Raw genomic sequence first — 16,966 nt, 5'->3', positions numbered from 1 at the left:
TCTTCACGGGAGATGCCAGGGTGCAAGCCCTGGCTGAAACGTTAAGACCCTGGTTAAAATAAACAAAAAGTTTCAGCCAAAAAGTTAAGTTGGACCAATTACAGCTAACATCACAAATTATCCTTTTAGCTGGAACAACTGCAATAGATGTTGCTCTAGATTGACGCCTGGTGTTCTACCAGAAGGAATTATCTCTCTGGCAGGTCGTCAAAGGTTCCAAAAAGCCAACAAAACACCTTCCTCTAAAAATGAAGGGAGTAGGGGTTTTTCAAATAAATTCCTCTACCCTCCATTGAGCATGTAAAAGTTATGATAAAATGCAACAACACTCTTGCACTTAGAAGGGGGATGGGCCTCCAGGCCCTCTTTATTAGGCAGAAAATGTTATGCAGTTATCTATTCGTTCAAAATAGCTAAAAGGTCAGAGAATTAAAAATTTAACTATTTATCTTGTATTATATGCTACCTTACTAAGTCTAAAAAGTATGTCTCAATTTTTTTCACCTTGGTATTGTTGAAGCTGCCTTTTATGGATCATTTCTTGGGGGTTTGTGGGTCAATCTCTGAAGTACTTCGAATAAACCATTCTAATGACAACTCCTCATATTAGTCTCTTTAGGCAAAAAAGGCTGATAGGCAGAAATTACGGTACTTTTTGGTTAGTTTAACTTTTTGTTTTGGCCATCTTAGTGTTTATTTGGTATATCGTTTAGTATATATATATATTAAGGGATGAAAAAGATATTAAGTTTTTAAGCTAGAAACAGCTGCATTTTTCAGCATGGATACATCTTATGCCAACTTTTGATCTCGAAAATCGTTCCAGGTTGAAACTGACTCTGATCGTTTTTTACGTAGTTGGGCCTGCTTAGATTTAAGTGGTTGATTAATTAAATTTAACTTTACCTCTTTTAAAACTATGTCCTCGGTTAAATTGCAGACAGACTTGGCAACATTTGTTTCCCCACGTAGAATTGAGGCTACTTAGATTTAATATTTTGACTAAACTTTACCTTCTTAAACCTCTGCTCTCGGCGTATCTTGCAAGGGTACTTGGTAGCGATCCTTTCATATAGAGATGTGTTTGTTTATTAGATTCAATCTTATTAGTGGACAGAAAAAAGTGCGTTTTAATGAAATAGAATTTTTGCTGATAAAGGAAGAAAGAATAAAAATTTTGAAGCCAAAATAAAACTGTCGAAGAGATCCTATGTGCTTTTTTAAGAAGCTACATATATTTACAACAATAAATTTGCATAAATTGTTCCTATAGAAGACTAAGTTATTATGACCTGTATTCGAATTTTATATATTTTTCTTAAAATGTTTACTAATTTATAGCTATATGTAAAGCTTTGTTATAAAAAAAAAAATATTACATTCGAGTCCCAAAACAATTAGTCTGAAACGAACACTCGGTACTTGCATTGTTGTCTGTGGTTATGTTTTCAACTAGGTAGCGTTACTTGTAATCTAGAAGCTTCGAAAGTACCATATCTTTCCAGAAGCGGAAAAGCATAACCACTTTGTTTTCAGCATTTAAAGAGTCAAGAAGTTTAGATTCATTGATTATCTGTTTTAATCGTAAGTTTGCTTTTTACTTTTTTTGTACGATTGTGCTGAAATTATACTTCCTGGAAATGAGCACATTATCGAGTTCTCTTTTTTCTTAAGCCTAGAATATTCTTTCTCCTTTGTGAATCTTTGAAAGCTTGAGCTTTTCTTAGTTGTTTCAGCATCATTTTAGTAGTGGTAAGGATTGTATTATTACAACATTACCCATCTCATCAAACAAAAATTCTCAAATTCTGGAACTACGTCTGCTTGATAACATTCAAAAATCCTCATATTTTTCTACTTTCTCACCGTTAAACTTCTCTTGCTTAATGAACAATTTCTCAGTTTTCGTAGGCTCTGCTGAGTGAATTATCAAAAGGCTAAATGGTCCCCAACAGATTTCAATCTATTGTTATGTAATGGCTGTCTATTATAGAGTCCACAAATAATAGCCTAGAAACACTGTAGGCTAAAACGTTTTTGAATAGGATTGCTTTTTGAATGGCCTATAAAATTGTGTTATAAGTAGACCTATGGGCTTTTGAGGGTACTACATTACTGAATAATATTTTATGTTAATGTTGTGTTTCTGCACAAAGCTATTTTTCAACTTAAATTAATCTAGCTTGGATTATAGTGAATGGGCCCATTCCTTGATGCCTTTTTTATACTCCCCCACAATTCATTAATTTCTTCTAGGGCTAATTGCATCTTGAGCCCTTAATGGGGCCATAAAATGTATTCTAATTTTGTTACCTCAAAAAATCAATAACATTAGCAAAGCTTTTGATAAGTGGTTAAAAGTAGGTAAATTTGTAGTTTTCATCTTGAGGTAAAATTCTAGTTCATTGACTTCTTGCTATCTCAGAAAGGGTTTAGGTTAGGAAAATGAAACTTTCAGGGATGAATCTACAGACTAAAGTATGTCCCAGGAAGGCATTTTGAAGCAACTAGGCTACCTCCACTCCTTCTCCCTCTAGAGGACCCTGACCTTTGATGACCTTTAAAAATGTTATAAAAGTGAAACCTTGCAGAATAGATATTTTGCTTAATTGAAGTACAACAAAATTGTTTCCAGCTTCATAACTTTGCTACTCCATTTTACAAGCCTCTAAAGATGTGCAAATACATTTCCTAAATTTTGAAAAAAAATATTGATATTGCTCAAAATTCTACTCAAATAACAGGAATTGCATTTTCAGAACTAAAGGCAGAGGAAAAGCAACTAGTAACTGAAAATTAAGGTAAAATGTTTTGTCAAAATTTCAATAGGTAATAGACCTGTCATGAAGGCTAGAAAATTTCAGGGTCCTCTAGAGGGAGAAGGAGTGGAGGTGGGTACTTTTAAGACACCTTCCTGGGACATACTTTAGCCTGTAGACCCATCCCTGAAAGTTTCATTTTCCTAACCAAACCCTTTCCAAATATAGCAATAAGCCAATTAAATAGAATTTTACCCAAATTAATTCAGCCTTACCAAACCAAACCCTTTTCCTAACCAAACCCTTTCCAAATATAGCAATAAGCCAATTAAATAGAATTTTACCCAAATTAATTCAGCTAGTAACAAAGATAACATCATGTTTCTTTGTTATTTTTCTTTTGTAATTCAATAATTGCTTTTTGATTAAAGGGTTCAAAACAACCTATTGCAACAAAAAGTTCAAAAATTAGTCTAAATAACTTCTAGTGTAGAAAACTACCATTTATAGCAGATTCAGGAAAATTTTATTTTCCTATTTAACAATTATATTCTCTGTAGCCCTAATACTAAAATGGTATTTTGAAAAAAAAAACTGCACAAATCTTGTAAGCTATAGGCCTTAAGTGATGATGTCACTTTTGCTGTGATTTCATTTTTGAAGGGTTTGGGCTTTTTTTAAAATAACTACATTTTTTTCAAAACAATATTTAGTATTTTGTCTACAGAAGATGAAAATTACCCCAAAATCAGCTGCAAATGGCCATTTTCTCTTACTTAATAGTTTTTAGAATTGTTCAAGCTTTTGTTGCTGTGGGCTGTTGTGAGTCCTTTTAAGGGGTAAAATTTTTGTTTAGTGACTTCTTGCTATCTCTGAAAGGGGTTAGGTTAGGAAAATGAAACTTTTAGGGGTGGATGTACAGACTAATGCATGTCCTGGGAAGGTATTTTGAAGCACCTACCTTCATTCCTACCTCTAGAGGGCCCTGACCTTTAAAAATATTTGTGTTATAAAAGTAAAACCTTGTAAAATAGATCTTCTGCTTGAATGATGTACAACCAAATTGTTTTCAGCTTCAAAACTGTTCAATACCTATTTGTAAGGTTTTAAAGATATGCAAATACATTTCATAAATTTTAAAAAAAAAACATTGATATGGCTCAGAATTCTACTCAAATAACAGGAATTGCATTTTGATAACTAAAGGCAGAGGAAAAGCAACTGGTAGCTGAAAATTAAGGTAAAATGTGGTTTTCAAAAATTTCAAAAGGTCAATAAAAACCTGTCATGTAGACAAATTTCAGGGCCCTCTAGAGGGAGAAGGAGTGGAGGTGGGTACTTTAAAACTCTTTCCTGTGACATACTTTAGCCTGTAGACCTATCCCTGAAAGTTTCATTTTCCTAACCTAAACCCTTTCCAAGATAGCAAGAAGCCAATTAACTAGAATTTTACCCAACTTAATTCAGCTATTAACAAAGATAACATGATGTTTCTGTGTGTTTTTTCTTTTGTAATTCAATAATTGCTTTTTGGTTAAACTTTTCAAAACCTTAAAGGGTTCAAAACAACCTATTGCAACCAAAAGTTCAAAAATGAGTCTCTAAATAACTTCTATTGCAGAAAACTGCCATTTATAGCAGATTTAGGAACATTTTATTTTCCAATTTAACATTTATATTATTCTTCTTAGCCCTTAGCAAACCTCAGGGCCCTCTAGAGTGAGAAGGAGTGGAGGTGGGTACTTTGAAATACCTTCCTTGGATATACTTTAGCCTGTAGACCCATACCTGAAAGTTTCATTGTCCCAACTCAACCCCTTTCTGAGATAGCAAGAAGTCACTAAACTAGGATTTTACCTTGTAAGGTTTCAAAAAGGGCCTTAAAGGAAATCAAATTGGGTTAAGTTTTATCCTAGCTAATTTACATTGAAAACTACAAATTTACATGAAAATAAAACATTTGGTTATTACTGAGTAATTCACCTAAAAGAAAGTCAAATGTGCCACTAGGCACTCTTTTTTGTTAACACTAGCAAAAGTTTTTGAAAATCAGAAAATCGGCAAACTTACAGTTTCTAACATGATTTAGCTATTATTGAAGTGAATGTCACTTTTTCAGCATTATATGCCCTTTCATAATTGATTAATTGCTTTTAAGGGAAACTTAAGGACCTCAAAGGGCCCAAAACAGCCTATGTAACCAAAAGTTTCAAGGCCCATTAAAATAATAATTTCATTCTATAATTTTTGGATGTTAAAAATTGGCTGTAACATTTGTTTCAAGCTTATTATTTCATTATAAATCCATTTTGGAAGTTGTAGTGTTCATAGCAATTTGTCAAGATAAAGTTGAAAAAAGAATATAAACAATTCTGCCATGTTTTCTACTTATTCTGTTAGGCCACTGGGCCTAATCAAGTGATGAGTTATCCTAGCTAATTTATGTTGAAAACTACAAATTTACCAGAAAGTACAATGTTTGGCAATTATTGAGCAGTTCATATTATTCACCTACAAGAAAGTCGATGTACCACTAGGTGCTATTTTTGTTAACACTAGCAAAAGTTTTTAAAAATCAGTTAAAAATGGGAAAATTTACAATTTTCAACATAATTTAGCTATTTCATTGTAAATCTATTTTGGGAAAGTTGTACAGTGTTCATATCAATTTGTCAAGATAAAGTTGATAAAAGAACATAAACAATTCTGCCATGTTTTCTATTTATTCTGTTTTAGAATAAGGCCACTTACAAAATGCTGTTTAACCTATATACTAAAGAATATTAAAGTTAAAAGAAGAAACATGAGGGATGGAAAAATTGAAAGATAGCTTCAATTTTTCATCCAACTTGATTGTGACTAATACATACTATGACTAATGCACTAAGATGCATTTCTATTTACCTAATATAAGCAGGTATCTTCCTTCCAATCAAGATCCTTGTTCCCCTATCCAAGTAATAATCTGTATTGTGATGGAAACCTAAATAGTAATTAAGATTATAGCATAAACTACCAAGGAAAGTTTTTTATTTTCTTACCTTTGCCATTTCCTGATTTGTTGGGTTTTGAAAAAATTAAACGTGTATTGACAAAAAATCTGAGTGTAGCTTACCTGGTACTCAAATTGTAGAAATCTTGTATTTTAAAATGTAAAGTAAAAGGAAAGTCGACTCAAACTTAAAATGAAAAAAGTTTCCCAATTTAGGATGTTCCTTTAAACCATCTTTGAAGCCTTAGAAATTGGAAGGAATTAAGATGTATGCTTGATTGAACCTTCCTCGAGCAGATTTTAGTCTCTGGATCCATTAGTGAAAGCTTCATTTATGTAGCTTCAATACTCCTCAAGGTTGCAAAAATTCAATCATTTGCTTATGTCATTTTGAGAAGTATCAAGTTGCACTATGAAGCCCATGAGTTTTGGATATTTTGGCCTAAACGAAATCTTTTAATACCTGATCAACATATACAAAAGAAATCTTGCAATCCTCCTTTTGCTAAAACGTTTAGGGAACTCATCTTAACTTAGGCCTTCCTGTGCCTCCAGAGGCGCTTAGGGCATCCAAGAAGAGTTGCCATCTCTCATTGCTGTAGCTGTCCAGATATCTTCCCATTTGGGTTGGATTGAGACAATCATCCTGGTAGCTTTCATTGTGGGGTGTTTTTGGTGTGTCCTCTTCTTCTGTTTCCAGATTGCAGCCACTGAAGGACAATCTTTTTTAATCAAGTTTTGAGCTTACAGATCACATGATCTGTATTTTACATATTCAAGGATTCAAGGTATCTCCATTTCTTATATTTGATCACTTCGCTTATCAGTGGCTGAGATATCTTCTGTTGTACAGTAGCATTTTGTTACTTGTTGGGATCAGTGGGTATTTAGAATGTACCTTTAACATGTGTTCTTGAATGCAAAGACTTCCTTGTCAAGTTAATGTGCCAAGTTTCAAAACTATAGCAGTGTTGAGAGGAATCTTAATTTGAAGAGATGAAGCATTGTCTTTGGTTAAATGTGTTGCAAGTTGAAAATGCCAGAATTGGCAAAGAAAAATTTTGGTGATTCTACCAAATTCCAAATAAACTAATGATTCCTGGGACTTAACTTGCTGAGCATGGTAAGCCAAAAAGTGAAGGCAATTTACAAGGTAGAACTGGTTAGTTATGAAAAAAAAAGAAACTTTAAGAATATTAAGGTAAATCCTGGTTTTTTAAAATGCAAATATTCCTACCTGTTCTTGGCAAAGCCAGGCAAAGAAATACTGCAAAGTTTACAGGGCAATAGAATATTACTAGCCTTTATACCAAAATTGAAATGGAGGACCTTTCTTTGCAACAGTTGAAAGATCACTCAATTTTGGAGCTTTTATCTGTTCTTCTTCCACTACCGAGGATGGCTGAGCTATTTGCATTTTTATCCTTATTAAGCGGTTTTGAGCACTTTATCCTCAATTTTCTTGATAACCTTGTAGTAAGAGCTTAATTGCAACTTCCATGTATTTTCGTTTTTATTTTCAGTTATTACGAGTATGACAGCTTCCACTATTGATCAGTATATATTTAACAACTATTGTTTACACATACTACAACTATATGGTTGCAATGCGTTTATGCATAAAAGGCTTATGCCCTTATTGTTTATATAATTAATTATGACTTTATTTTTTACAGATGGCAAAGGCACCAGCAATAGGAATAGATCTTGGCACAACATACTCATGTGTTGGTGTTTTCCAGCATGGAAAGGTTGAGATCATTGCTAATGATCAAGGAAACAGAACTACTCCATCCTATGTTGCATTCACTGATACTGAACGTCTTATTGGGGATGCAGCAAAGAATCAAGTTGCAATGAATCCAAACAATACTATCTTTGGTAAGAAAACTTTTAATAACTTCTATTGTTTTCTGCTTTTGACTTTTTTCCACACTTATGCCTTTTATCTATAAGTTTAAATGTAGTCAAAGCTGCATTATTGAGTGTTTACTGGCCAAATTATAATGACCTGAAATAAGTATAATTCAGGCTATTTTTACGTTATGTTTGGTCCTTATGTCCGTTTTGTAATGTGTCCATCTCTGGATGGTCAGTGTTGGTGGGTCAGCTAGTCCTTTTCAAGTTTTATTTAAATATTCGCACATAAAGCCAGAATTCTATCATGAGCTAGATCAATATTGTGGGAGACCGGTTTAAGGAGGATGCTGCAAATATTTTGGTAGCTAATGTATAATCAAAAGTCAACATTTTGAAGATTATCAGTTGATTTTAACCTCTCCATGTGGCTTAGCTGTTTTTTTTTTCAAATTAACCCCGAGATACTCAAAATTCCAAATGTAAAACAAAGATATTTTTGAATTTCTTGGCAGTTCTTATTCAATTTATCAAGTAAAATCTGTCTTATGGCTCCCTCCTGCAATTTATTATTTTTGGCCCCTCAAGATTTGTTTATTATTGCCCCCTCAAGATTTGTTTATTATTGCCCCACCTCCTAGAGGTGTGAGGGGACAGGACAGAGTGAGTTGAAAAATTCAGTTTCTATTTCTGATGCTTGCTCTTTAACTATAGCTCAAAATTTGTCATTACTTTCATATTTTCCTTATCCAATATTTTTTTTTATGTCCTGTGGGATATCTTGGATTTTGGAGTGGGGGGTTTTGGCAAGAACTTTCTATTGACTAATACTTGTTTTACGATCATTTTTGGCTACATTGTAAATGTAGTTACATACTAGAAAGATTGGGAACGAAGGGATCACATTTCTATACGCGCCACTGTGTATGACTTCTTCACGGTAGCAATTTGAATATAATAAACATGGGTAATTCAATCAGACCATGGTTGTCTAATTTGTAGTGATATAACCAGCACTATGCTTGGCATTTCAATACGTTCAGTTGTATTCTTTTTTTGGGGCACTTGGTATTAACCAAGTGACATAGCAATTGCAAATTCTGTCAGTTGGTCTGTCCTGGTTTTGCTACTTTAGCACTTCCAGGTAAGCTAGGACGGTGAAATTTGGCAGGCGTGTCAGGGACCGGACCAGATTAAATTAGATATAGTTGTTTTTGCGATTTAACCATCTGGGGGGTGGGGTTGTCAATTCAAAATAAAATAAAATAAATGAAGTATTTTTAACTCACGAACGGGTGATGGGATTTTAATGAAATTTGATGTTTGGAAGCATATTGTGTCTCATAGGTCTTATTTTAAATCCCGACCTGATCCGGTGACATTGGGGGGAGTTGGAGGGGGAACCTAAAATCTTGGAAAACGCATAGATTGGAGGGATTGGGGTTAAACTTGGGGAAATAAGCAGTAGTCCTAGATACGTGATTGACATAAACGTAACGGATCTATTCTCTTTGGGGGAGTTGGGGAGAGGATTAATTCTAATAAATTAAGAAGATATCAGGTATTTTTAACTTAGGAAAGAGTGATCTTATCTTAATGAAATTTCATATTTAGAAGGACGTTGAAACTCGTGAAAATCGAGGTATTGAAGCAAGTGTTCTGTTGATTCAGTTGAACAGTCTCGAAGATCTGCTTTTAGTCTCAGCGGCCAATATCTGTGGAATTGGTAATTCAGACATTTTTTGAAATTCTGAGGGATACATTTTGCAAGAGGAACAAGTTGGGCTGGAATCTAGGCTTGAGGCTCACAATAAATCAGACCACAAATGCGATCTTAAACTCTGGAGAGAGGGAAAAGTTCATAAGTGCTAAGAATGAAAAATTCTCATGATTTTTGCAAGGGGGGCAAGGTCATCTTTCCAGTGTAATACGGAAGGGTTCATAGACCTCGAGTTTCTGATTCCGCTTTGTAAAATTGGGACCCGGCTCGCTGATTTCGCCTAGGCCCAGTTGTAGCCTCAGTCAGTCTCACAGTCTGCACAAATTAAGGAAAATTTGCTTATCTTGCAGATCATGGTCGGATTTTTAATAGCATAGTCTAGTACCGATTGACAAGCTGTTTATTTACAATTTATTTGCCAATCCTTAAGAGGATTTGATACTTTAAACATTTTTGTAAGCCTCAACGCTGGCTGACGGTCTCAAAGGCAAAGTGGCCATCAGTGATTTCTCCTTAGGGACTACTTATCATTGAAACCCATCGAGAACATGTGATTTGACTATGAAATTTGATAGAAAAGACAATGAAATTCTGTCGGCGGTTTTCAATCAAAGCGGGTTTCACCACCGGAAATTTGAAGAGCTGTCAGATTGATCAGATGACATTTCTTTTGAGGTGAAGCTGGGCGTTTTCCTACTAGGTTACTAGGACGTTTTTAGGGTTAACCCTTTCCTTAATTTTAAAAAGAAAACTTGGCTCTGTTTGATCAATAAAACCAAATTTACACTTTCTACTGATTTAAGTTTCTCTAAAACTAAATATATATCTCCAGCACAAAACATGAGAACTTGCATGGTTTTTCTAAGATTTCAGGAAAAGTTTATGTCTTTTAGTTTTGTGAGGTTTATTTGGATTGCTTATCCAAGCTCTACCAAGTTATGGCAAGACTGTCCAATCAACTCTACAATTCTACTTGGCCACTAACTACTAAAGTTTATAATGGATGAGATGTGCCGATTCTTTATGGTATAGAATCACCTTAATAGTTATACAGTTAGGGCTTTGAGCAGTCATGTACTGTCTGGCAAACTGATACTACCAACATATAGAGAATATTTACCCTTACAAAAATACGTATTGTTTGAATGGTTTCAATCTTATGTATTGTTAATCATAATTTACTCTGCAATTGTTTTCTTTTGTATTTCAGATGCCAAAAGATTGATTGGACGGCGCTTCGAGGATGCAACTGTCCAGTCAGATATGAAACACTGGCCTTTTGACGTGATCAGTGATGGTGGTAAACCAAAAGTCCAAGTAGAATTTAAGGGTGAAAAGAAAACATTTGCTCCCGAAGAAGTCTCATCCATGATCCTCGTGAAGATGAAGGAAACTGCAGAAGCATATTTAGGTTCTCCCGTCTCCAATGCTGTTATTACAGTACCTGCTTATTTCAACGACTCTCAAAGGCAAGCCACAAAGGATGCAGGTGCCATTGCTGGTTTAAATGTTCTTCGTATCATCAACGAACCAACTGCTTCTGCAATTGCATACGGTCTTGATAAGAAGACATTTGGTGAACAGAACGTTCTCATCTTTGATCTCGGTGGTGGTACTTTTGATGTATTAATTTTGACTATTAAAGATGGAATTTTTGAAGTCAAGTCCACCGCTGGAGATACCCATTTGGGGGGTGAAGATTTTGACAACCGTCTTGTGAATCATTTTGTCCAGGAATTTAAACGTAAATATAAGAAAGATATTGCCGTAAATAAGCGTGCTCTTCGTCGCCTCCGTACTGCATGTGAACGTGCCAAGAGAACCCTTTCATCCTCAACTCAAGCTAGCATTGAAATTGACTCTCTCTTCGAAGGCATTGATTTCTATACTTCAATTACTCGTGCCTGCTCTGAGGAGCTTTGTGCTGATCTTTTCCGTGGCACACTGGAGCCCGTTGAAAAATCCCTTCGCGATGCAAAAATGGACAAAGGCTCTGTTCATGAAATCGTGCTAGTCGGGGGATCCACTCGAATCCCCAAAATCCAAAAACTTCTTCAAGACTTTTTCAATGGAAAGGAATTAAACAAGTCCATCAACCCAGATGAAGCCGTTGCCTATGGTGCTGCTGTTCAAGCTGCCATTCTTCATGGTGACAAATCGGAGGCTGTCCAAGATCTGTTACTCCTTGACGTTGCCCCTCTTTCCATGGGTATTGAAACTGCTGGTGGCGTAATGACTGTCCTTATCAAGCGGAATACTACCATCCCAACAAAACAGACTCAGACCTTCACAACCTACTCTGACAACCAGCCAGGCGTCTTGATTCAGGCAAGTACTCTCATTGTCTTGTGTTGTCGTTGATAGTTTGTAGGGAGGTATTCTAACTATAAGACCCACAAGAAATTTCTGTATATGCATGTTTGGTTCATGTGAACTAAATTTGTTATTTGAAAACTTGTGTGAGCGGGCCAGGGGGAAAATTGACTTAGAAGATTTTTCTTGAGGAATCTTAACGTATATTTTAGGAACATAATTTTTGATAGTATCCCATTTGAGTTGATCTTAATTAGCAGATATGTTATGTGGTTTCTGAGTATCAAATTATGTTTTATGTGATAATTTTGTAATATCTCCGGTAGTACACTTCAGTTATCTAGTACTGTTGGCTCGAAATTTTAAAATCAAATGGGTTAATCTAATAGAAATGATAATTTTGTTCTGCGAATGAAGAATTTCCCAAACTAGTTTTTCTTCTTACAATTTTCCACCATTGTTGTCTTGCGAATTGCAACTACATTTTTTAGAGATAATGATTTCTTCAGTTTTTTAGTATTTAAGTGGATTCTCACCAGGGTTACATGTATCAAGTGCTCAAGGTATTATTTCTTGGGATGATTTTTAGAGAGGGTTTGTAGACTTAATAATACTGCACTTTGGCAGATTTTGATTTCATCAAATATATCAGAATTTAATTGACAGATCGGATTTATGATCCACATTGATGTGGTTTGGACCTGAAAAGGGGTTTGAAAATCCTTCAGTCACAACGCTTAACACTCCTTTAACAAGACTGCCATTGATGCATGCCTTTTTTGCTGATCAGTCTTTTGTTAATTTAAAAACTCGTATTTGGAGGATATTGCGAAGCCTTGGATAAAAAATTGAGAATGGAATGCAACAAGCTTAAAGCTATATTGAAAAGATTAGTTACTTTTATGATCTTTTCCTTAGAGAATAATCTTAACTAATATAATCTAAACTGTTTAGAATAATCCGAACAACACATGAGTTTCCCAAAACTAAATAATTTCGGTAGATGTATGGAGCTGAATTGCAGCTACTGAATTATAGTGAAATTGTGAAATACTAGAACCAAAGGGACACATTCAAAAAATGCTAAAACTGACAGAGCCTAAACTTAAAGCTATGTAATCTCATTTTTTGTAAATAATATAATAATATCAAGTGTAAATTGAAACTTTTGAGTGGTTACGTCAAGTGAGTTGTTTTATCGTTTCTACGAGTTGATTTAGTTATATACAGTTGCTTATCTTCAAAAATATTTGAGGAATATCTTTCCCCAAAGTCTTGTTTAAACACTAAAGAACAACACTTGTGATAGCGGAATTTTAGGTCATCTAACAGCCGACTAATTGTCGAGATTAAAAAATATCGGTTCATGTGAAGAGTATATTAACTGTAACTGGAAATTTTATTTATTTATTTATTAGTGGGCGTGGAAATCTAGTTCTGAGTAATGCGAAATTCACTTCAGGATTCCTAGAGCCAGACTAATGATAATAGATCATTTCAAGGATGGCATAATCATATACAAATTAGAATAATACCATTTTTCAGTAATATATTTTGTCCATTACCCAGCATCTGTAGATCAGTTAGTGTTGTGAATTGAGGCTGTTCCGCAATTACACGGATTCTAATGTTGATTAGTGGCTTGAGCGAACGAAAATTTAGGGATCGGGGGCAAAATGTATTTTTCAAAATTTGCTTTTTTTCAGTAGAAATACCAAAAAAGGCTTTTTCTAACAAAATACGCTCCAAAAGTAGGGGCGTAATTTGGTTATGGGCAGAGGGGGTATATGCCCAAACCCCGGTCCTAGTTTGCCCTCCTTTTGCTTAAATTTAGCATCTTTGAAACTTGAATCAAAATAAGATAGGCCCAAGTATTCACAGAAACACTTTTAGTATACCTTTACGGTACTGTATAGCTCATTTATCATTTTCCACTGTCATTCCCACTTGACAAGGGAAAGTCGGCTCTAACTTTGCCTACTCTCAGGATTTTGACGAAGTTGTACAACTGCCGAAAAAGTTTTCTCGAAATCGATTAATCCCTCTGATTGTCCAGCACCCCTTGGTCCGCAAAAAATGCGATCCTATTTTGTTTTTAATTGATGCTTCAAATTCAGTAACAAGTGTATTCAAGCCCAGTTCATATTAAGCTTTTTTGGTTTGATCTGGTGAATATAGTTGATTGTGGTCCTTTACCTCAATAGGCAGAAGTCGAAAAAAAGAATTTCCTCTACTAATTTTGATGTGTGTCTGGTTAAACAGTGCTTGAAATAATATTGGTAATAATTTTAAGCTTTAACTAATTGGTTTTCAAAGTAGACTGTTTGACTTGAGTTCCATAAGACATAACTTGGATTAGGATTTAGGGCAAAGTTCCTGATAGTTCACTTTTGGCATCAGCACTTATAATGTAAATACACTTACAGGAAATCATAATATAATACCTAAACGGCTGTAGGGGAGGCAGGTCGGATTGTGTTTTCAGTTTTTGTTGCTACTGTGTCACTGACAGAATTTGGATGGTTCCGGCTTTCCTCTTATGTTTGTCTAGAATCCGCTTCAATTGCGAGTATTGTTAGAATGATGAAATTTTGGGCCCAACATTCGCGGGACACGCCAGACGCCTTTTAGGTGTATGATCAGTGTGTGTATGCACCCGATGTCTGATTATATGTTTTAGTTTATTTTGTCAGTCTGATCGTTACTATTTTTAATTCCATGGTTTTCATAATAGGTTTACGAAGGTGAGCGTACTATGACCAAGGACAACAATCTCTTGGGAAAATTTGAGCTTACTGGCATTCCTCCTGCACCACGTGGTGTTCCCCAAATTGAGGTAACTTTCGATATTGATGCCAATGGCATCTTGAATGTTTCAGCTGTGGACAAATCAACTGGCCGCGAAGACAAAATAACTATTACTAACGACAAAGGCCGTCTCTCCAAAGAAGAAATCGAGCGCATGGTAAGAATTCCATTTTCCTTATTTTTTATACTGAAAAAAAGTAGTTATACTTATTTTTTATACTGATGTGGCATGCAATTTAATTTCAATTTTTTAATTAAAAAATTAAGCTATAATTCAAAGAAAGACTAAAGTAATCTGTTTTATAAACGTTTTTATTCTTCCTGGTGCTTCAACAATTGTTTATTAATGTTCATTTCCGAATATTTTGCTTAAATAAAGATTTCTGAATCTCTTTGACACCGACATTGTAAAAATAATGACTGTTTACAGTGCCAATTCACCTCAGCCCAAAACAGTACTTTCATCAAAAAATCTCGCCCAAGACTCATGAATGACCAATAAGCACACTTATGTTGCCTATCGTAAAATTTGGTCTACCCATCATGAGCAATTGCGTATACATTAGTTTTTTGTTTTTCGGGGGGGGGGGGGGTACAAAGAATTAAAATGTATGAGAAAATTAAAAATTATTTACATGCATATTTGTTACGTTGTTATGAATCGGGCAAAGCTTTTGTTAGGTCTCGTGTTTCCTTTGACCTTTCGAATTGTCAGTTTCAGGGCCGTGCTTAACAAGTGTCATTAATATGGCTGTCAGTATTCTAATATAGGTTCAGCTTTTTCTTCCTATTCCTTTCAAGTGCTAGAACTGCTAAAGAACAGCAGTGGCCTAGCTATTCAATTTTTGTACTTTTCTAATAATTCATGAGAAAATAATTTTTCAAGTCGTTCAGGTTCCGATAATTGAATTTGGGGTTATTGCTTGCAGTTTGCTTAAACAAATAGAATGACTATGGCTAAGTTAAACAAGTTTTAATTAAATAATTGAACTTGGAAATATATTTTTAAAACTCATTTGTGCTACCAGATTAGGACTATAACGGATTTGGGGATGGGGTGGGATTCGATCATGTAAAATCTCTAAAATGAATTTTCTTCAGATTTTTGTTTGGATTACCATGTAAACCTATTGGTTGTTTCTTGTGCTACTCTTACAAGTACTCATAACTCAATATAATGTACGGAGACTTGATTTCGTTTTCATATTAACTTAGGTTGAAGTCCTCAAACTGATTGAAGACGGACGGATATCAGGATACATCCAGTAAAAAAAAATTAAAGATCATCTACCAACCTTAACGAAGATGGTCCCTTATTATCTCACATACATACATCTTACATTACATTCACTATCTTACGTACCCTATACATTGAAGAATAAAATTGACTAGAAAAAATATCGTTATCAACTTAATAATATTCTAAACACTAAATGTAATTTTTTCAGAAGAACTTTCAAATGTTGTACTAATAAACAAGAAAATCCCGACCAAAAGCAATCATTGTTAGATAATAATTATCATTTTCTTATTATTTGATAGATTATAATAGTGGTTAATTAAGCAACTCTGCATGCAAATTTAAGCATCCTTTCCAAAGAGCTCAAGTAATACCTTTATTTTGAAATACGAGTTTTTTAAGGAAAGCTCAATCTAGACAGTGGAACATACTCGATTGTCGATTCGGTTCTGATTCTTTAAGATCACGCCTCTGGTTCGTTATTCCATTGTCATAATGACTTACACTAGCTGGTTTTCATACGACAAACTAATAATTTGGATATGTATTGAATTATTGAGAGAACGAACTAAATGCTAAATGAAGAGCTTGATAGATAATTGCAAGTTCTCATACAGGAAACTCCTATGTATTGGAATAGTTGGAAAATATGATGAAACTTCGAGCCCATTCATTCGCGGGATCCGCCAGACGCTACTCGGCAATGATTAGTGTGGATTAAAACTCGATGTCTGAATTCCTGTAAAAGTTATAATTTACTTGCTATTTTATTTTCATCCACTCAGTAATGATGGAATTATTTCAGGTTAACGAAGCTGAAAAATATCGTGCTGAGGATGAAAAACAACGTGATGTTATTGCTGCCAAGGACTTCCTCGAATCTTACTGCTTCAATATGGAATCTACAATGGAGGATGAAAATTTCAAGGACAAGCTACCTAAAGCTGATAAGAACACTATTCTTGACAATTGTAACGAAACCATAAAGTGGTTGAATGTCAGTCAGTTGGCTGAGAAAGAAGAGTACGAAGAGAAGCAAAAGGAAATTGAAAATGTCTGTAATCCAATTATTACCAAGCTCTATGGCCAAGCTGGGGGCATGCCTGGCGGATTCCCTGGTGGTCCTGGCGGTCCAGCTCCGGGTGCTACTGCTCCAGGTGCTGGAACAGGCAGTGGCCCAACTATTGAAGAAGTTGATTAACATTTCTATGTTCAAGCTTGTTAGTCACATTCCCGGTGCATTCTAGACAAAATTCAGAATAAATTATTTACTCAAA

General features: G+C 34.8%; 1 protein-coding gene across 1 annotated transcript; it reads left to right on the top strand.

The window, feature by feature from the left end:
- Positions 1-1,445: 1,445 nt before the first annotated feature.
- Positions 1,446-16,966, top strand: LOC136043505 (heat shock 70 kDa protein cognate 4-like). Its single transcript, XM_065728420.1, has 5 exons — positions 1,446-1,584; positions 7,428-7,632; positions 10,539-11,656; positions 14,376-14,606; positions 16,495-16,966. The coding sequence occupies exons 2-5, from the start codon at positions 7,428-7,430 to the stop codon at positions 16,888-16,890; spliced, it is 1,950 nt and encodes a 649-aa protein (XP_065584492.1). The 5' UTR covers positions 1,446-1,584; the 3' UTR covers positions 16,891-16,966.

The sequence above is a fragment of the Artemia franciscana genome, unplaced genomic scaffold (assembly GCF_032884065.1).
Source record: "Artemia franciscana unplaced genomic scaffold, ASM3288406v1 Scaffold_692, whole genome shotgun sequence".
Lineage (NCBI taxonomy): Eukaryota > Metazoa > Arthropoda > Branchiopoda > Anostraca > Artemiidae > Artemia > Artemia franciscana.
Note: the sequence above shows the minus strand (reverse complement) of the source record. Positions and strands in the feature narration are given on the sequence as shown.